The sequence below is a fragment of the Erythrolamprus reginae genome, chromosome 2 (assembly GCF_031021105.1).
Source record: "Erythrolamprus reginae isolate rEryReg1 chromosome 2, rEryReg1.hap1, whole genome shotgun sequence".
NCBI lineage: Eukaryota > Metazoa > Chordata > Lepidosauria > Squamata > Dipsadidae > Erythrolamprus > Erythrolamprus reginae.
The window spans coordinates 11,740,095-11,761,694 of NC_091951.1; the positions used below are offsets into that span (position 1 = coordinate 11,740,095).

A 21,600-nucleotide genomic window follows, 5' to 3' on the forward strand; every position below is an offset into this window, starting at 1 on the left:
AGAGAGAGAGAAAGAGAAAGAAAGAGAGCAAGAGAGGCAAAGAGAAAGAAAGAGACATATAGCAAGACAGTGAAAGAGAGAGAGCAAGAGAGAGAGAAAAAAGCAAGAAAGAGATAGCAAGAGAGAGAGAGAGCAAGGGAGAGAGAAAGACATAGAGGAAGGGAAGGAGGGAGAGAGAAAGAGAGCAAAAAAGAGAGGAAGAAAGAAAGAGGGATGGAGAGAGAGAAAGAAGGGAAGGAAGGAAAAGAGAGAAAGAGGGAGAAATAGAGCAAAAGGGAGGAAGAGAGGGTTTTTTTGTCCAAACTTTTCTTTAGCCCGCCCCCCCGCCCCCCCCCTTTCAGTGTTCCCCAGGATTTTGAAAATATGAATAATGTGCCGCGGCTCAAAAAAGGTTGGGAAACACTGGTCTAAGGACTACATTGAGATCGGATCGAAGGAGAGGTAGCTCTAAGCTATCGCAGCCCAAAAGTATAATAAGAAGGTTCGCAGCTAGAACAGTTAATTATGTGAGAACCCTCCCCCTTTTCCTAGTCCCGCCCCCCGTTCTGCCCCTCTCACCAAAAGGCGGAATGGGTGGGAGGGTTTTTTTTGAGGGAACTTTCGCTTTCCATTTCCTCCTTTCTTAGTCGTCTTGTCGTCTGCCTAGCAAACAATGACGACAGGGGGATACTTTTTTCCTACTGGTTACGCTTGCCCAATGGGCGGCTTTTTCTTGGTTGCTGCGCACTTAATTCCTCGTTTGGCCAGCGATTCCCGGAAAGCTGAAGACCGTTAGATCCTCTACCGTTAGACTAGGATCTCGGCCACGATGGCTCTGCGCTCTGCGCCCCTTTTGCTTCTGGTGTTAATGATGGTCGCCCAAAGAGAGAGCTGCTTCGGTGAGTCCCTCCGGGGCGGCTTTTTTTTTTTGCTGGTGTGTGTGTGTGTAAATCTACCCAAGGAATCTCTCTCCCTCCCTCCCCCCCAAAGCTTAACTCTTTCTCGTCCGTTCCCCCCCCCTCTCTGTCCCCTCTGAGAAGGGACCTCAAAGGGTGGGTGGAACTCTGCTGCCCCTCTCTCTCTCACACACAAACACTGTTGTGGTTAGCTCTGGCCCAGCTCCTGCCCCAAGGACTGTGGATGTGGGGGAGACATCCACATGCTGCAGGCCTGTTTTGCCCCCCCCCCGTGGAATCTGCTGATGAAGGCTCCTCTGACCAAGAAGACATAAGTGACAGGGTAGACTCCTCCCAAAAATTCACAGGTACAAATTTCAGACACCCACACGTTTGAAAATTCAAAACAATGTTCTTTATAATGCAAATTCACTTAAACCAAGCCCTCTTTTGGTATAGCAAAGAGCACTTGTCTCCAAACAAACTGGTAATTTGTACAAGTCCCTTATCAGTTCTGTGATACTTAGCTTGCAGCTGTGAGGCAATTCACAGTCCTTTCACACAGTGAAACACACTTTGCCCTGGTTTAGTTTCAAAGCGGGGAAAAATCAGCACACAAAAGGTCAAAGTCAGTAAAGCAGTCACGAAACACAACGATCAGATAATCCTCCACAATGGCCAAACCCACAGGCTGCTCTTTATAGCAGCCTCACTAATCACCACAGCCCCACCCAACCACAGGTGGCCTCATTTTCTTTGATAATAACCTCTCAGTTGTTGCTGCCTATGCATCGCTCTCCGCATGCGTGGCTGTATCATTAACTCTTGTTCTGAATCCAAGGAGGAGCTAGATAATTGATCTCCTTCTGAGCTGTCTGCCACACTCTCCTCCTCCCTGTCACTCATGTCTTCTTGGTCAGAGAAGCCTTCATCAGCAGATTCCACCGGGGACAAAACAGGCCTGCAGCATGTGGATGTCTCCCCCACATCCACAGTCCTTGGGGCAGGAGCTGGGCCAGGGCTAACCACAACAGGAGCCCCCACACGCAGTCCTTTCCCTCCCTCCCCAAAGTGATAATTGTTTGAAAGCAGCATTTGCACCTGATCAGATCAATTCACAAACGTCCTGGCTTTCCTTCAGCCCAAAACAACTCCGCCTGTGTCTTCCTTCCTTCCTTTGGGCAAGATTTTGATGGCTCTTCCGGGCTTCTGGTGCTGGGAGGATCTGTCTTGTTTCTCGACTAGGTTCCCTTTATTTCAGATACGGAGCTTGTAGCCTCACCTGAAGCCCCCCCTAACTCTGCCCTTCTGGATCTCTTCCAGGCGCCTCCTCCCACTCCCTGAAGTATTTCTACACTGGCATCTCGGAGCCCAGTCAGGGACAGCCTCACTTTGTCATTGTGGGGTTTGTGGATGGTCAGGTCTTTGTTCACTATGACAGCAACAGCCAGCAGAGGCAGCCTCGAGTCTCCTGGATGGAGAAGGCTGGGAAGGAGGATCCCCAATACTGGGACAGAGAGACCCAGACAGCCCGTGTCAATGAGGAGATATTCAGAGAAGGCCTGGAGACTCTGAGGAGTCGCTACAATCAGAGCGAAGGTGAGCGATGACCTCTGGCCCCATATTCCCCTCCCCAGGAATTGGTGGGAGGGGGGGAGAAAAGAGGGTCCCTCCCCAAGGAAAGGTTGCTGCCATAATTTTAAAAAAATATATTTTTAAATGTTTATTCTTTCTTTTGTAATACAGTAATTAAAATTTATCCTTGGCCCATGACAAACATTTCTCTGCAGTTTGCAGGCATCAAAACGCTTTAAATCTCCTGCCTCCTGCCGCACGAATCCCAGTGACCGGTTAGGTCCCACAGAGTTGGCCTTCTCCGGGTCCCGTCGACTAAACAATGTCATTTGGTGGGACCCAGGAGAAGAGCCTTCTCAGTGGCGGCCCCGACCCTCTGGAACCAACTCCCCCCAGATATCAGAGTTGCCACCACCCTCCTTGCCTTTTGCAAGCTCCTTAAAACCCACCTCTGTTGTCAGGCATGGAGGAACTGAAATTTCCCTTCCCCCTAGGCTTATAGAATGTATACATGGTATGTTTGTTTGTATGATTGGTCTCTTAAATTGGGTTTTTTTAGATTACTTTTTAATATTAGATTTGTTACATTGTTTTTTATTGTTGTTAGCTGCCCCGAGTCTTCGGAGAGGGGCGGCATACAAATCTAAATAATAATAATAAAGACCCTGTAATAGTATTAATTATTAAAACGTTATATCATTCCAACCGTTGGAGGCTTCCAATGGAGCTTGAGGAGCCTCCTTGTCATCTCCCTCCCAGCTTTTGGCTCTGCGTTGAGAGTCCAGAGGGAGGATTTGGGGCTCTGAGTATCTGAAACAAGGATGGGGCTGCTTGACCTCCTTGTGCCCAGAAAGAGCCTTTGGGGGAGGGAGAAGATGGAGGGGAACATGGGAAGGCGGCTGGATCTGGAGACCTTCAAAATCCAATTTGGAGGCAGGATGAAAGATCTGAAGTCTCATCCAAAAGGACCTGAATAGGGGGAAAAAATTATTTCTTTTATTTCCCAACCATTCCTCTTGTCTCAATGTCCCAGTGGGGGAGAAGGGCTCTTTCTCTCCTGGGGACTCCACAAACCATCTTCCTGTCCCTCTTTCCAGGCCTTCACACAGTGCAGGCGATGTATGGCTGTGAGCTCAGTGCAGACGGGAGAAAAAGTGGGTTTAACCTACATGGCTACGAAGGGAGGACCTTCATCGCCTTCGACACGGAGACCCTCACCTGGGTGGCTCTTGACCCCCAGGCCCAGATCACCCGGAGGAAATGGGATGATCTTCAAGGATATAATCAGAGACATAAGGTCTACCTGGAGGAAAAATGCATCGAGTGGCTGGAGAAATACCTGTCTTACCAGAAGGAGGCGCTGCAGAGGACAGGTGAGCATCTGGGTCCAGGGTGAACTTTCCGCCTTTATGGCCGGATTTCTTGCACACATTCAGACTCCTTTGGGTCACTGGTCCATAGCCTGGTTGCCCTGAAGGGAATCCTCCTCCTCCCCTCCCAGCACCTCTCCAGGATGCGGAAAGTGCTGCTTGGTTCTTATTGCCAGGCAGCCATTAACATGAAATACACTCTCTGCCCTTGAAAGCTGTAGTTGTGGCTGGCCAGGATCAAGCATCTGCCTGGATCAGCAGAAAATCCGTGGAAGTTCTGCTTGGTTCTTATTGCCAGGCAGCCACCCCAAGTTTTCGGAAAACAGCGGCATACAAGTCTAATAAATAATTATAATAAATATTCCCCCTTGCCCATGTTGTTTTGTTGATTGATTGACTGTGTGCCTGCTTTTTATATATACCGTTTTTATGAGATTACTAGTTTTAAATTGTAATTAGATTGGTGGGCATTGGATTTGGTATTATGTACTGTGCTGTTTTTTATTATTGTTGTGAGCCGCCCCGAGTTTGCAGAGAGGGGCGGCATATAAATCCAGTAAATCTAATCTAAATCTAATCAACATGAAATACACTGTCTGCCCTTGCAAGCTAGCCAGGATCAAGTATCTGTGTGGATCAGCAGCAAATCCTTGGGTTGAAACTAAGTAGTGGCAGGTTTTCCTGCCCTTCCAATTTTTTGATCCACCTTCCAGGCTCCAGAGGGGCTCAGAGTTAATTCTGGTGTTTCCGCAGAGCCTCCAGTGGTGACGATGAGCAGAAGGAAAGAGGTGGAGGATGGGATGGAGACGCACGTCTGCCGCATAGATGGCTTCTACCCCAGGGAGATCGATGCCTCCTGGACAAGGGACGGGGAGGTCTGGCTGCAGGACACCTTGCATACGTCTGTGGCCCCCAACGCGGATGGGACCTACCACTACTGGATCAGCATCCAGATCGACCCCAAAGAGAGGGGCCGCTATCGGTGCCACGTGGAGCATGACGGCCTCCAGGATCCTCTGGACTTGGAGCTGAAGGGTGAGAGGCTGCAGGGAGGGAACTACTTTCTACTTTGGGAAGCAGAGAGGCAACTGCTTTTTGTTTAAGCAGAACATTTTCAAAAAAGGAAATAAAACAGAAAATAAAAAGGGAGAGAGGAACTTAGCAGGAACCTTGGGAAGATTGCCTGCTGAGCCCTGGTATGTGTGGGATGAGTTTCTTGTTTAACTACTAATTCGCCTTCTTTTAGCAGAAATAATACTAAAACAAGTAGGCAAAAAAAAAATCCAAAAAGTAAACTAAGACCAAAACAAAAATTTGAACAACCTAAAAAGCTGTGGTTTAATTTTTTATATATACAGTGATACCTCATCTTACGAACCCCTCGTCATACGAACTTTTCAAGATATGAACCCGGGGTTTACGATTTATTTGCCTCGTTTTAGAAACTCTTTCCATCTTACGAACCTGAGCCCAGGTCCGTGGGCTCTCTTACTGCGCCTGCGCTCTCCTACTGCGCATGAGCTATCTGACTGCCGAAGGGATTCCCCTGCCTTGTGACTGTCACCGCCGGGATTTCCCATTTGCTTGCATGGGAATTCCCCGCTGGAATTCCCTGCATCCTTTTGCTTGCACCTGAGGTAGGGAACGCCGGAGCTGCCCCATTTCCCTGTCACTTTCCCCTCTAGCCCTCCGCTTCCTCTGCTCCCCGCAGCCGCCCCATCCTGCTGCCAAAATCCCCCCTAGCCTGCCGCTTCCTTCGCCCCATCTCGCTGCTAAAATCGCCAGTCCCAAAGCTTCCTATCTTGCCCCAAATCTCTCCAAAAACCACTCCCCCAAAGACATTCTGTTTCGAGTAGAGGAGTGAAGGGCTCTTCTGGTGAAGTATCTTTGGACATTTTCAAGGGTGTTGATGTCCGAGATGTGGTATGGGTTCCAGACAGATGAACTGTATTCAAGGATGGGTCTGGCAAATGTTTTGTAGGCTCTGGTGAGTAGTGTGAGATTGCTGGAGCAGAAGCTGCGTAGGATCAGGTTAACAACTCTAGAAGCCTTTTTGGCGATATTGTTGCAGTGGGTTTTAGCACTTAGGTTATTTGATATTAGTATTCCAAGGTCTTTTACTGAGTGGGGGTTGGCTGTGAGATTTTGTTTATTCAGTTTATATACGAGGTTTGGATTCTTTTTGCCGATGTGGAGGGTAGAGCATTTGTTGGTTGATATTTGAAGTTTGAAGTTGCCAGGTGTTAGACCAATCTGAGACAAAGTCGAGGTCTTTTTGGAGAGTAGATGTGTTGTCTGTGGTGTTGAATAGTTTTACATCGTCAGCGAAAAGAACACAGTTGCTCGTGATATGATCGCAGAGGTCGTTGATGAAGAGAATGAAAAGAGTAGGACCTAGTACGCTGGCCTGGGGAACACCACTTTTGACAGGGTTGGGGTTGGAAATGGCGCTTCCAATTTTGACAACTTGTTGCCTATTTGACAAGAAAGCAGTAATCCAGCTGTGGAGGAATCCTGAGATGCCATAGGATTTGAGTTTTAGGAGTAATTTGTCGTGAACCACTGAGTCGAAGGCTTTGCAAAAGTCAATATAAATTGCATCAATAGATTTTCCTTGATCTAGGTGGGTAGTCCATACGTTTTTGCAGTGAAGTAGTTGTAGGTTGCAGGATAATTTCTTTCTGAATCCAAATTGTTTGTTAGAGAGTAGGTTATTAGATTCTAAGTAAAGGGTGATTGATTGATTTATAATTGATTCCATGATTTTACAAGGGACGCAGCATAGTAATATTGGTCTGTAGTTGTCAACGAGTGAAGGGTCTCCTTTTTTGAAGATGGGGATGACTACTGCTTTTGACCACAGCTTGGGGAGTGTGCTGGTCCTGAAGGATTTTTGGAAAATAATGCTTAGAGGTTCAGCTAAAGCAGAAGAAAGCTTTTTTAGGAAGTATGCACAAATACCGTCTGATCCTACAGATAGGGAAGATTTGAGGTCTTGGATTGCTTTTTCAATGCAGTGTATAGTGAAGTCAATTTGGGTTAGGTTGTTGAGTGAGTTTGAAGTGCGATTTGCAAAGATGGGGGATGAGCCATTACTGTTAACAAAAACAGAGCCAAAGAAAGAGTTGAAGAGGTTAGCTTTGGATGTATCATCATGGTATTCTTTGTTGTTGGGTCCTACGAGAAGTGGAATAGGTCTAGAGTCATTGAGTTTGTTGTTGACGAAGTTGTAGAAGGCTCGGTTAGATTTGGTGCGAAGGAGGTTTTCCTCTTGTTTGCTGTGATAGTTGAGACATTCTGCTTTTATTTGTTGGCATATGCTTTTGTAGCAGATTTTGAAGTTGGTTACTGGGCCTTTTTTGCTTCTACGCCACAGAAATCTTTTTTTGGTTTGTAGTTTCTTTATCGAGACAGGTACGTTATTTTTTCGTTTACCTCTGGAAGAAGTGAGTGGTACATGTAGTTCGATAAGTCTTTTAATTTGGAGTAAGAACGTGTTGTAGAGATCATAAATGGTGATGCAAAGTTGTCTTTCCTAAATTTGTACTTAGGTGTCATGTTATTCAGGTGAGTGTTAGGATGGTGTAGATTGAGGTTGAAGTTAATCATACTATGATCGCTGGTGGAGAAGGGTTCTTTTATATGCAGTCCATAGATAGCACTTTTGCTATTGCAGAATATGAGGTCAAGACAGTTGTTGAGTCTGGTATTGTTTGATACTAATTGTTCAAGTCCCAGGCTGGTGACGGCGTTATAAAGGGCAGTATGTATAGGTTCTGTGGAGCATTCATTTAGGGTCCAGTTGATGTGTGGTAGATTGAGGTCACCAAGGAATATAATGGGATAGGGGCAGGAGGTTGCCCACGTTAGTAGGGAGGTTAATTTTGTTGCATGAGTAATGTTGTAGTTTGGAGCTCTGTAGCAAAGTAGAAAGCGGAGTGTAGTATTGAGGGAAAGATCACATATTAAGGTTTCAGGAAGGATAAGATCATGTGCAACTTGGGGTTTTTTTAGATTAAGTGAACTTTTATAGAATATAGCTACACCACCTCCTCAGCGGGATTCACGATCCGACCGGAAAACAAGGTAGTTACTTGGTGTGATGATGGAGTCAGGATAGGATGTATTCAGCCATGTTTTACAAACAAAGATTATGTCAAATATGTTGGTGTCAAGTAGGAGGAGGAATTCAGACAAACTTGTTAATTATACTTCTTGCATTGATTAGTTTACATTTGAGATTGAATTTGTGTTCAGGAATGAAATTGGATTGAGTTGAATTGAAATTGGATTGAATTGAGGTAGTAAGGGGCGCGCTTTCCTATCCATTGCTGGAAGTGCTGGGGATGTCCATTTGTTGATGTGTCCAGATGTGAACATACCTGAGCTTTTAATCCGGCGGTTTCTCCTGTGTTTGAGATTGGTGAAGCTGCAGGGACCAGTCTATAGAACTGGCTTCATGGGATGTAAAGGGAGCAACAAAATCCTATCACAATATTTGTCCAATCCTTATGAAATGCCCTCAGATCCTCTCTTAGCCTCTGCTCCTTCCCAGTTTCCTCCCTCCAGCGTTAGGCTTCTCCAACATCTGCACACGGCTCTCTGCATAATATACCACATTGCTCAGCTTGTGTTTTAGCCTTGAGGCAGGCAAGCTTCTGCCTTGAATATCAATCCTTCCATTCCCTTCAGTCAGAGATGAAGAATCTTTTTGGATGAGAAGCGAAAAAGTCTTCCAAAGGAAAAACCAGAAAGTCCACTGGCCTCTGTAAAGAAAGCACTTTTGGGTCCACGGTCTTCGAGTTTTGTAGTCTGATGCTTCAGATCTCGCAAATTGACTCTTGATTCCCCTTCTGTAGAAGTCTTGGGTAGGAGAGGAAGGTTTTAAATTCTTCTTGCATCGGATTCATGACTTGGGAGGATCGTTTGATGTTCTCTGTCAATGATCTTCTCTTTCTCCCAATTCAGAACCCACCGATTCAAAATCCAACCTTTGGCTCATCATTATCGGCTGTGTTGTGGCTGCTCTGGTCCTGCTGTGTGTGATTGCTGGGATTGCTGGGATTGTGGTGTTCCTCAGTAAGTATCCTTTTGGGGGGGATAATGGAAGGCAGATGGGGTGGTCTACATTGTGATTGCTGTTATCCTGCTGTGTATGAAGGCTGGGATCTTGATATGCTTCAGTAAGTATCTTTTTTGATGAAAAGAAGATGGGGAGCTTCCCCCCAAGTCTTTCCCTTTGGGGAGCTCCTTCTAGGCTCCCTTCTGTCCTGTTGTCCCAGCCCTCTTGGGGAGCATCTGAGATCTCAGCCTCTTGCTGGGACTCCAGTCTCGGTTCAGCTGAGTCTGAGGTTCTTCTGAGTTGGGAAGAGGCCACCCAGTTCCTTTGTCCCCCTCAAAGGCTTTGATCAAAGAGCAGCAGAGAAGGATTTCCATGGAACCTCCCTCCCCTCCCAGCTGCTTCCCCCAATTCCCCTCCATCCATCTCAGAGGCAGCAGGTCTCTCTTGGGGCAAATCAGGAGACACATTTGTATTTTGAAGATCTTTCTGTCTTTATTGATGGGACAAAGTGACTGTGAAATATCTCCTGGGGTTCTTCCTCCTATGGAGGGAGAGTTTGGATGATCTCTGGTGGATCCTTTTGAGCTTTCACTGATTTTTGTCCTTGCAGAGAGACGTCAGGATGGATACAAAGCTGCATCAAGTGAGTGATTTGTCCACTTTACATATAATCTCCAACTTAGAGCAGGGACCAGAGGCTCCATCAGTTGAGGGGTGTGTGTGTGTGTGAGAGAGAGAGAGAGAACCTGGCTGGGGAAGTTGGACCCCTTTTTCTTTACAGTCAGGTTGTTCTTGGAAGTGGAGTCCTCAAAGAGAAACATCTGGGACGAGGAACCCTCAAGATGAGAAGATCCAGCTGGTAGAAAGTCTCTCTGATTGAGAACATGCTCTGTTTCCCAAGTAGGAAAGGAAAGGCTTGGCCAAAAGAGAGTCAGAAGGTCCATAAAATTAGGTAGCAAAAGTAGGGCATTTTGAGAGAGAAGGAGTTTTGACGGCTACCAGCTGGATCTCCTCTTGGTCTCCCATCACAAAGGCTCTCTATGTAAGAACTGTACTGTTGGGCGAACCCATCGAAGTTCGGGTTAGGCGGTTTCGGCCGAACTTGGCGGTGGAGTTCGGGTAAATTCACCCAACCCCAACACCTCTGGCCCCGCCCTCCCTTCTTCCGCCAAAGCAGCCCGCGGCCACCTGTCTCCTTATAGAAAAGGCTTGGACGTCGCAGCCGCGCTTCCTCCGTTAATTTCTTTCCCCACCGCGTGCGCAATCATGTCAGTTTCCCCTGTGAAAAAGCAGAAGATGGAGCAGCTCAAGCAATACACCACCATGGTGGATGATGACCGTGGTGGCTGAGCCTTTTTCGTAAGAAATAAAAGGAGACTGGTGGCCGCGGGCAGCTTTGGCGGAAGAAGGGAGGGCAGGGCCTACGTCAACACTTGCCCCCCTCCCCTTTCCAAAGAGTGCCAGGGAGAGCTAAGGCTGCCCTGGGCAATGGGCGCAACAGGGGAGAGAGCTGCGCCACCTCCAAGCCCAAAATACCTGCCCTGGTGCACGCAGCCGCTCTCCCGCCTTGGTTGCCCTCCGCTTGGGCTTTATTTCCCGCCCCCCCCCCCAAAAGAAGGTGGGCTGCCCGGGGTTGATGGATTTCCCCGCCTCGGGAATGGCGCTGCAAGCAAAAGGAGGCGGGGAATCCCATTTGCTTGCCGCCCATGCTGGGATTCCCGGGGCGGGGCTTTGATGTCATGGAGACTCCTTCCTGGACGGGACCGAAATGGGGGAGTTGGGGAGGAAATAAAGCCATGGGCGGATGGGGAGAGCAGCCGGGCTGAGGTCGCCTGGGAGGGCAATGGCAGCGGCGGGGGGTCGTGGCTGTCTTGTGCGCTGAAGGAACAACCGGCCAGCCAGAGCCCTCCCCGCCTCCCCCGGGGCCACTCCCTGCTTTGCTCCTCCCCTTTGGGAGAAAAAACAAAAGAAAACCTTCCCTCCAGGGTACCAACTTTCACCTGCTTCAATTTGGCGCCACCTCCGAAGGGCTTTAAAAAGGGCGGAGGAAATCCGGACCATTGGAGCACAAAGATGGAGGGGTTCAGGTTTGGTATGCCGAACACTGCAAAGTTCTGCACAGACCCGAACTATGCAAGTTCAGTTCGCCAACACTACTGATTACAAAAAAACCTCTGGACCATGTGTATCTTTTTACGTCAGCTCTGCCTTCTGGCTTTATATGATGTAGATATACGTTTGTATTTTGAAAATCTTTCTGTCTTTACTGATGGGCCAGAGTGATGGTGAAATATCCACTACTGTGGGAGAGTTTGGGTGATTTCTGGTGGATTCATTTGAGCTTTCACTGATTTTTGTCCTTGCAGGGAGATGTCGGGATATCTCTAAAGCAGCATTAAGTGAGTGAATTATCCTCTTTACATGTAATCTTCAATTTAGAACTGGCCTCAGAAGGACTATCACTTGAGGATTGTGTGTGTGTTATTATGTTTTCTGAGTGTGGTAGGAAAATGGGGAGATTCGTCCCAAATCTCTCCTTTTGGGGAACTCCTTCTGGGCTTCCTTCTATTTATTTATTTTATTTATTCATTTGTCCAATACATAAATACATAGGAAGAAAATAGACATGTGATAATATAAAAAGAGGGTGAAAGTGGGCTTAGAGGAGAGGATATATGAAAGGAAGAGAATATATAAGATAGGTGAAAGAAAGGAAAGACAATTAGACAGGGGACGAAAGGCACACCAGTGCACTTATGTACGCCCCTTACTGGCCTCTTAGGAACCTGGAGAGGTCAATCGTGGAGAGTCTAAGGGAGAAGTGTTGGGGATTAGGGGTTGACACAATTGAGTCCGGTAGTGAGTTCCAAGCTTCGATAACTCGATTGTTGAAATCATATTTTTTACAGTCAAGTTTGGCGCGGTTAATATTAAGTTTGAATCTGTTGTGTGCTCTTGTGTTATTGCGGTTGAAGCTGAAGTAGTCATTGACCAGTAGGATGTTGCAGCATATGATCTTGTGGGCAATACTCAAATCGTGTTTTAGGCGCCGTAGTTCTAGGCTTTCTAGGCCTAGGATTGTTAGTCTATTTTCGTAGGATGTTCTGTTTTGAGTGGGGGAGTGAAGGGCTCTTCTGGTGGAATATCTTTGGACATTTTCAAGGGTGTTGATGTCTGAGATGTGGTATGGGTTCCAGACAGATGAGCAGTAGTCTGGGATGGGTCTGGCAAAAGTTTTGTAGGCTCTTGTGAGTAGGGTGAGGTTGCCTGAGCAGAAGCTGCGTAGGATCAGGTTGACAACTCTAGAGGCTTTTTTGGCGATATTGTTGCAATGGGCTTTAGCACTTAGGTCATTCAATATTAGTATTCCAAGGTCCTTTACAGTATGTGGGTTGGCAGTGAGAGATTGTTTATTCATTTCGTATGTGCAGTTAGGATTCTTTTTGCCAATGTGGAGGGTAGAGCATTTGTTGGTTGATATTTGAAGTTGCCAGGTGTTAGACCAGTCTGAGACAAAGTCCAAGTCTTTTTGGAGAGTGAGTGTGTTATCAGTGGTGTTGAAAAGTTTCACATCGTCGGCAAAAAGAACACAGTTGCTTTCGATATGGTCACAGAGATCATTGTTGTAGAGAATGAAGAGAGTAGGACCTAGTACGCTTCCCTGGGGAACACCGCTTATGACAGAAGCGGGGGTGGAGATGGCGCTACCGATTTTGACAATTTGTTGCCTGCTTGACAGGAATGCAGTAATCCAGTTGTGGAGGAGTCCTGAGATGCCATAGGATTTGAGTTTTAGTAGTAGTTTGTCGTGGACCACTGAGTCGAAGGCTTTGCAAACAAAAGTCTATATAAATTGCATCAATGGATTTTCCTTGGCCGAGGAGGGTAGCATCTGAGATCTCAGCCTCTTGCTGGGACTCCAGTTTAGAGTTGGCTGAGTCTGTGATTGGGACAGTCCGGTCTTCTCCTGAGTTGGGAAGAGGCATCCCAGTTTTGTCCCTTTCAAAGGTTTTGATTGAAGAGCTGCAGAGAAGATCTTTATGTCTTTATAAATGGGACAAAGCAACTATGAAATATCTCCTGGGGTTCTTTCTCCTACAGAGGGAGAGGTTGGATGATCTCTGGTGGATTCTTTTGAGTTTTCACTGATTTTTGTCTTTGCAGAGAGACCTCAAGATGACTACAATGCAGTACCATGTGAGTGATTTGTCCTCTTTCCATGTAATCTCCAACTTAGAGCAGGGATCAAAGGAAGCATCACTTGAGAAGTGTGTGTGTGTGTATGTTAGACACAAAAGAATCATGATGCTGCAGAGTTGTGCTATACTCCCTCCTAAGAACCAGGCTGGGGAAGATGGGCCCAGTTTTCATTTCAGCCGAGTTATTCTTGGAGGTGGAGACCCTATGGAGGAACCTCTGGTATGAGAAACCTTCAAGAAGGTGAGAAGACCCATCTGGTGGAGACAATCCCTTTGATTGAGATGCTGCTCAGTTTCACAAGGATGTGGAAAGGAAAGGGTTGGCCTTAGCATAGTCAGGAAGCTCTGTATAAGTGACCATGAAAAGGAGGCATTTTGAGAGAAAAGAGGCTTTGGTGGATCTCTTCCTGTGGATCTCCTCTTGGTCTCCCACCATAAGACACTCCAATTAGGAACTGACTGGAAAAAGTAGCTTTGCAGCCATTTATATATCTTCATGTCAGCGCTTCCCTTTGGCTCAAGAGTTGCTGAAATATTGATCTGTGTAATGATTCACAGATATTGCTAAATTTGGGTGAATTTGTGTGTCTTTGCGTGTGTCGGTGGGTGGGTGGGAGGGAGATCTGAGTTTCTCCATCTCTTCCTATCAGCCAAAAGACTTAACACCACCACCCCCTTTTTTTCTTTCTTTTCCAGTAATTCATAGAGGAACTGACAGTCCAGGTAAGCTGGAGGGAGGCACTCCTGAATGAATAAGAACAGTGGGTGGGACAGTTGCGGAGGTTTTGTGTTTACTCAGATAACATGTCGTTCACAGTTAGCATTGTTTTACATCAGAATATGATAACAGAGGTAGTCCTTGACTTACAACAGTTCATTTAGAATTCTTTATTAGCCAAGGGTGATTGGACACACAAGGAATTTGTCTCTGGTGCATATGCTCTCAGTGTACGTAAAAGAAAAGATACGTTTGTCAAGAATCATGAGGTACAACATTTAATGATTTTCATAAGTTACAAATACAAAATCAGGAAACAATCAATATTAATGTAAATTGTAAGGATACAAGCAACAATTACAGTCATAAGCGGGAGGAGATGAGTGAAAGAAAGGAGAAGAATAATAGTAATAGTAATGCAGCCTTAGGGAATAGTTTGGCAGTGGTGAGGGAATTATTTGTTTAGCAGAGTGATGGCATACGGGAAAAGAACTGTTCTTGTGTCTAGTTGTCTTGTGCAGTGCTCTATAGCATCATTTTGAGGGTAGGAGTTGAAACAATTTATGTCCAGGATGCGAGCGGTCAGTAAATATTTTACAGCCCTTTTTGACTTATACAGTATACAGGTCCTCAATAGAAGGCCGGTTGGTAATAAATGTTTTTGCAATTCTGATTTATTGACCATTCAAAGATACAACACTGGAAAACGTGACTTACTGGAAAACCTGACTTATAGCCATTTCTCACGCTGATTACCCTTGCAGTATCCCCGTGGGCTTGTGATTTATAGTCAGATGCTTGACCACTGATTCCCATTTATGACAGCTGCAGTGTTCTGGAATCATGTGATCTTTTGCAACTTCCTGATAAGCAAAGTCAACAGGGAAGCCAGAATCACTTCACAGCTAGATTACTGGTGTAAGAACTGAAATGATTCACTTAACAATGGTGGCAAGAAGATCTGTAAAATGGAATAAATCTCACTTGACAAATGTTTCACTTAGCAACATACAGTTTTTTGGTCCATTGTAGTCATAGGCACTGTTCGCTCTAAGCTGCGCGCATGCGCACGCACACACCTCAAAACACCCCTCCCAGCGCACCCTTTTCCAAGGGCGCGCAAGGAGCCGTGGCTGCCCCCCCCAGCGCGTCCAATTTCTTGCCACTGCGCCCGCCTGCCCGATCCGCCTCTCTCCTCCTCCGCTTCCTGGCTTGAGGCGCAGCTCCTCCCGCAGCGGCGGTGGCGGCTGCGGCTTCTCGTCCTCCCCATCTGGCCGCTAGCTGCTCCGAGCGCTTTGGGAACGCCTGCCCCACCCCTCTCGCAGTCCCTTCGCCGAGAGCGCTTTCGTCCCGGGCTGTCAGCGAGGGGGCTGCAGGAGAGGCGGGGCAGGCGTTCTTCTCACAGCGGAGGCAGGCGAAGGTGATTTTAAATGTCGGGTGCGCGCGCTCCCCATCCCCCTGCCAGCCCGCCCGGAACATTCAAAATAAGAAAAACCTTATTGTTTTTAACCTTTTTTTAACATTTAAGGGGTTAAAACCATCAAGTACTGCATTCCTAGAAAGGGGAGAGAACCCTTTCTCTCTTCCCAGAGTTGCAGCAGCAGCTGGTGGGTGAGTTGAGTCGAAGGAGTAGGTGAGGTCTCCAGAACTGAACACAGTATTCCAAATGTGGTCTCACCACCGCTCTATATAGTGGGATCACAATCTCCCTCTTCCTGCTTGTTATACCTCTAGCTATGCAGCCAAGCATCCTACTTGCTTTTCCTACTGCCCGAACACACTGCTCACCCATTTTTGAACTCCAAATCAATGGAGTTGCAGCGTTTTCTTTCTTGAGTTTTGAACGGAGGCAGGTTAGAGACCGTTCTGCTGGCATATTCTGATCTCCCCTAAGAGATTCATGAAACTAAGAACTTCCATGGTGAAGAGCGAGAGGAGACCAGGGTAAGGCAGAAACTCACTCTGTGCCTTTCTCTCCAATCCAGGGAGCAAGCAGGCCATTTAGTAGCCTCCTTGAAGGTGACTGGAGTTGTGGTGGCCATGTGGGGGGAGAGGGAGGAAGGGAGGGGAGGGATTTGGAGTCCAAGGACAAATTGAAGATGCTTTTGGAAATTCCTCTTCTCTCTCCTATTCATCTCAAACACTGGAAGGGAAGGAATTTGGAAGAGAGAGCTCAGGGGAGGGGCCTTCCTGCCCCGAAATTCTTATCCTATGGAACCTCTTAGGCTCTGTCTGTCTTAATCCAATTAACACTTGGCTACTTTTCTCCTCCTCTATTCAGCACAAGTGGACACTCACAGCATAAAGAGAGAGGAATGAAGAAGGGATCTGCCTTTTTCTGAATTCATCCAGACTCTTAGGAAACCCTTTCTGCATGATGGAACCGGGATAGATTTTTCTTTCATTATTGCTCTTATCATTAAATCGGTGTTCTGCCTGACTGGCTCAGGCAATGCGTAACAGTCCAAGGAAAAGAAATCAAACACACACGTGCTCTGCTAATCAGCAAACTTGTATTAGATAAACAAAAAAGGGTTACTCAAAACAGTTCTTAGTGTCTGAAAACAATGCAAGGCTTACTTCAGCCGCATACAAAAACACAGGAGAAAACAAACAAAGACAACCTGGAATGAGCAAAGGCGTTTCAGGAGTCCTTTTGAATCTTTGGAGCAAACAGCAAGTCTCAGAGTTTTCACCTCCCACTTGTCTGAAAAAGCTGAGTTGAAAACTCCAACGGCACGGAACAGAAACTTCAGAGCAGGAACCACAAAATAACACAGATAAACAGCCACAGTTTGCCTTGGCCTTTGTTCCCTTTTATCCCTTTAGCCCTCATTAAGGGAACCACACGCAGCCCTCAGTATAAGAACCACAGCCAGCCCAGGTGCTCCTATAATGACTTGTAATACTCCTTAAAGCAATCCCTTCTTTGTATAGCTCTTCGGCTACGCAGATCAATATATTGATCTGCAGAAGAACCCAGGGATGAAAGACTGAGGGAGTGCATGCCAAATCCCCTGGGCTGTCTGCTGAATCCTGCGTCCCAGTGGCCTCATCCTCCTGGCTGTCTGCCACGTCTTCCTGGCTGTCTGCCACATCTTCCTAGCTGTCAGCCAGGCTTTCACATTCACGGCTGGCCCAGGCCCAAACACAACAATCAGTAACCTTTTTTATATTATGATCAAGGAGTATAGGAGAAAAGAATACGTTATGTGTTACTAATTGTGGGACCAAAACATTTCAAAATGGATTTTCAAATGAAGAAAATAATTTATAATAAGTAGGTTACATAGTAGTTGCAAAGTAGAAAATAGTTTATAATAAGTAAGTTAACCTCCTTAATGGGATTTTGCTGATTAAGGGATAGAGATTAGAGCAGGGCCCCCCAAACTTTTTACACAGGGGGCCAGTTCACTGTCCCTCAGACTGTTGGAGCGCCGGACTATTAAAAAAACCTATGAACAAATCCCTGTGCACACTACACATACATTATTTAAAGTAAAAAACAAAATGGGAACAAATACAATATTTAAAATGAAGAAGTAATAAAGTAATTTATACTTCTTTATTAACAAGTAAATTTAAACTTAAATCAACAAACTCCCTCCATTTCTCCTTCCTTCCCTCCCTCCTTCCTCTCCACTTCTCTCTTCCCTCTCCCTTTTTCCCTTCTCTCTCATTTGTTTCATTTTCCATGCTATGGCCTTATGGATTAAGGAATGGCTAACTTTGGAAAATAGAAGATTATTGAATTTGGAGGGCCATGATTTAATGTTAGGCTGGCATGCTTCTGTATGGTATGATATGTACAAGACTCATTCATATTTTCAGCGACATAGTTAGAAAGTCATTATTGGAAGTATGGACCAATATAAAAAAAGACCACTCTTTAACAATTCCAGAATGAATTTTCCCAATCGAAGCAATATGTCACTCTAATTAATCACAAAAGGTAAGTTATGGAAATACAAGGATTTATTAGATGAACAAATGAAACTGAGAACTAGACAAGATTTACAGGAAGCAGGAGTAACAATAGATTGGTGGCAATATGCCCAGATTCAGTCAGGATATCAAAAAGATGTAAGAATGTATATATTTAGAAAAGAATAATATCTTAGGGAAATTATTAATTAAAAATCAAGGAAAATTGGGAAAGCATATAAATATCTGATTAGTTCTAAAATTGTTGGTTTGGTTTTAAAAGAGAATATGATTAGTTGGTGCAGAAATTTTGGAAAAGAAATAGATTTAGATACATGGGAAAAAGTTTGGACCTATAACTGGAAAATAACTAAATCAGTTTCCTTTAAAGAAAATCAGATTAAGATGCTTTACAGATGGCATCTACCCCCTAATAGACTTTCAAAAATGTTTCCAAATACACCTCCTAATTGTTGGAAATGTAAAAAAGAAATTGGCTCTTACTATCATCAATGGTGGACTCGCCAAAAAGCCAAACTCTATTGGAACAAAGTAGAAAGATGGATTAGAGAAATCACTTCGCAAGAAATTAGGAAAACCCCAGAATTTTTTCTACTAGGTATTACAAATTACAAATACAAAAAAGAAATTTATTATTTAATAACTCATATTTTAGCAGCTGCCAGGATTGTTTTTGCACAAAGAAATGGAAATCCCCCAAAAAGAGGAGGTCATTAGGAAAATTATAGAATGTGCTGAGATGGACATGATGATGAGGCAGTTAAATAATTACAAAGAATCAGAATTTTACAAAATCTGGGACAGGGTTTATACTTGGTTGGATAAAAAAAAATGCTTAATGAATTTAAAATATATATATTTGAATTTATCATTAGATATGTCTATAAATGGAGAAATGTAATATATATATATTTTAACTTCTGTGAATTGATCTAATTAATAATAGTTTTTCCTTTTTGTATCATGAAGACTTCTATTTTGAGCGGAGCAATTGTAGTTCCTTTTTATGTTACGTGTTTTGTTTGTGACATTTGTCTTTTGAAAATAATAATTAAAATATTTTTTTAAAAGGGAGAGGAACTGTTGCTACTCTGCCATAGGGCAGCAACAGTTTACTTCCCTAAAGGTGACAAAGAAAGGGGCCAATTGCAGGCCTGCTTTCCTCCCCGCCCCTTAGCTCTCCACCTCCTCCTTGCTCAGCAGCAATCTGCGGTGAGTGGACAGGAGATTTGGGAGCTTATTATATCTATTGGTAAAATCTTGTGTGCTGCTGCGGGCTGGATATATGGCCTCAGCGGGCTGCATACGTCCGGCGGGCCGTAGTTTGGGGACCGCTGGATTAGAGGTTAAATATGAGATTTTAGAGATGGTTTTATAGAGAATAGAGTGAAGTCAGGGAAGCAGTAGAAGTGATGTGCAGGTGCCTGGAGGCTGTTGGGGTCTGGATGGGTGTCAACAGACTGAAACTCGATCCACAGCTCACATTAGAGAAACATCTTTCAGCTGTGGCGAGGGGGTCGTTTGTCCAGGTTCGCCTGGTGCACCAGTTGCGGCCCTATCTGGATCGGGAGTCACTGCTCACAGTTGCTCATGCCCTCATCACCTCGAGGCTCGACTACTGTAATGCTCTCTACATGGGGCTACCTTTGAAGAGTGTTCGGAAACTTCAGATCATGCAGAAAGCAGCTGTGAGAGCAGTCATGGGCTTCCCTAAATATGCCCATGTCACACCAACACTCCGCAGTCTGCATTGGTTGCCGATCAGTTTCTGGTCACAATTCAAAGTGTTGGTTATGACCTATAAAGCCCTTCATGACACCGAACCAGATTATCTCCAGGACCGTCTTCTGCCGCACGAATCCCAGCGACCAGTTAGGTCCCACAGTGGGCCTTCTCCTAGTCCCGTCAACTAAACAATGTCATTTGGCGGGACCCAGGGGAAGAGCCTTCTCTGTGGCGGCCCCGGCCCTCTGGAATCAACTCCCCCCAGAGATTAGAATAGCCCCCACCCTCCTTGCCTTTCATAAGCTTAAAACCCACCTCTGCTGTCAGGCATGGGGAAAACTCAGATATTATTTCCCCCTAGGCCTCTACAATTTATGCATGGTATGTTTGTATGTATGTATGTTTGGTTTTATAATAAGGGTTTTTTAGTTGTTTTATTATTGGATTGTTACATGCTGTTTTTTATCACTGTTGTTAGCCGCCCCGAGTCCACGGAGAGGGGCGGCATACAAAATAAATAAATAAATAAATAAAGAGTTTGGTTGGTTTTTCTTCAAGAAAGATTGATAAGTTGTTAATCTTCATTATATTCTCTGGGGATAAAGTTCTTGGTTTTATCTGTTTAATGTAATCTTTGAGTTCATTGGTTTTGCTTTAAGAAAGATGGATAGGTTGTTAATCTCCATGATCCTTGCTGGAGATAATTTTCTTTTTTATCCTTGTGTTGGTTTTATCTGTTGAAATGCAAGATGAGACGTCTAGAGAAGCGGTGGAGGAAGAGTAAGTCCGAATCCGATCAAACACTTGTAAGAGCTCATATTAAGACTTACAAAGTGGCGCTCAAGGCGGCAAGATGCGCGTATCATGCCACCTTGATTGCATGAGTGGAATCTCGCCTGGCCGCTGTTTAGGGTGACCCGCTCCCTTCTTAATCAGGGGGGAGTTGGGGAACCCTTGCAGAGTAGTGCCGAGGATTTTAACACATTTTTTGCTGATAAAGTCGCTTGAATCCAGATGGACCTTGACTCCGATTGGATAGCAGAATTGACTGACTGGGGCCCATCCTTGTCCACCTGTCTGGGAGGAGTACCTCATCCCATGATACCCAGCTGTACATCTCCACCCCATGTCCAGTTGGTGAAGCAGTGGAAATGATATGCTGGTGCCTGGAGGCTGTTGGGGTCTGGATGGGTGTCAACAGGCTCAAACTCAACCCCTCCCAAGGACAATTCTATCTGCCAATTCGTTACCCTGTGGAGGGGGAGTTATTGACACCCTCGGAGAGGGTCTGCAACTTGGGCGTCCTCCTTGATCCACAGCTAACATTAGAGAACCATCTTTCAGCTGTGGTGAGGGGGGCGTTTGCTCAGGTTTGCCTGGTGCACCAGTTGTGGCCCTATTTGGACCAGGAGTCACTCCTCACAGTCACTCACGCCCTCATCACTTTGAGGTTCAACTACTGCAACGCTCTCTACATGGGGCTACCTTTGAAAAATGTTCGGAAACTCCAGATCGTGCAGAATGTGGCCATGAGAGCTATCGTAGGGCTATCTAGATTTGCCCACGTCTCTCCAACACACCACGGCCTGCATTGGCTCCCGATCAGTTTCCGGTCACAATTCAAAGTGTTGGTAATGACCTATAAAGCCCTACATGGCATCGGACCAGAATATCTTCAGAACCGCCTTCTGCCGCATGAATCCCAGCGACCAATTGGGTCCCACAGAGTTGGCCTTCTCCGGGTCCCATCAACTAAACAATGTCAGTTGGTGTGCCCCAGTTGTGGCACGCCAACTGCCCCGGTCCTTTGGAATCAACTCCCCCCAGAGATTATAACCGCCCCCACCCTCCTTGCCTTTTGTAAATTGCTAAAGACCCACCTTTGTCACCAGGCATGGGAGAATTAAGATACCCCCGGGCATATATAGTTTATGTATGGAATGTTTGTGTTGCATGGTTTTAATGTTGGGGTTTTTAAAATGTTTTTAATATTAGATTTGTTACTGTATTACATTGTTGTGATAATAATTATTATCTGTTTAATGTAATCTTCTATGAAACTTACTGTGTGCATTCTAGATTTTGTCATTAAAATAGTTTATACATTTTAACTTGATTATTGCAGTTAATT

The 21,600-nt window shown here is 45.4% G+C and overlaps 1 protein-coding gene across 1 annotated transcript; it reads left to right on the top strand.

Moving 5' to 3' along the window:
- Window positions 1-734: 734 nt before the first annotated feature.
- On the top strand, window positions 735-21,580 carry LOC139159715 (major histocompatibility complex class I-related gene protein-like). The gene is made up of 10 exons (XM_070737058.1): window positions 735-878; window positions 2,199-2,474; window positions 3,548-3,823; window positions 4,574-4,855; window positions 8,789-8,899; window positions 9,493-9,525; window positions 11,249-11,281; window positions 13,047-13,079; window positions 13,778-13,804; window positions 16,081-21,580. Exons 1-10 carry the CDS (start codon window positions 809-811, stop codon window positions 16,116-16,118), a joined length of 1,179 nt encoding a protein of 392 aa, XP_070593159.1. The 5' UTR covers window positions 735-808; the 3' UTR covers window positions 16,119-21,580.
- Window positions 21,581-21,600: the final 20 nt, after the last annotated feature.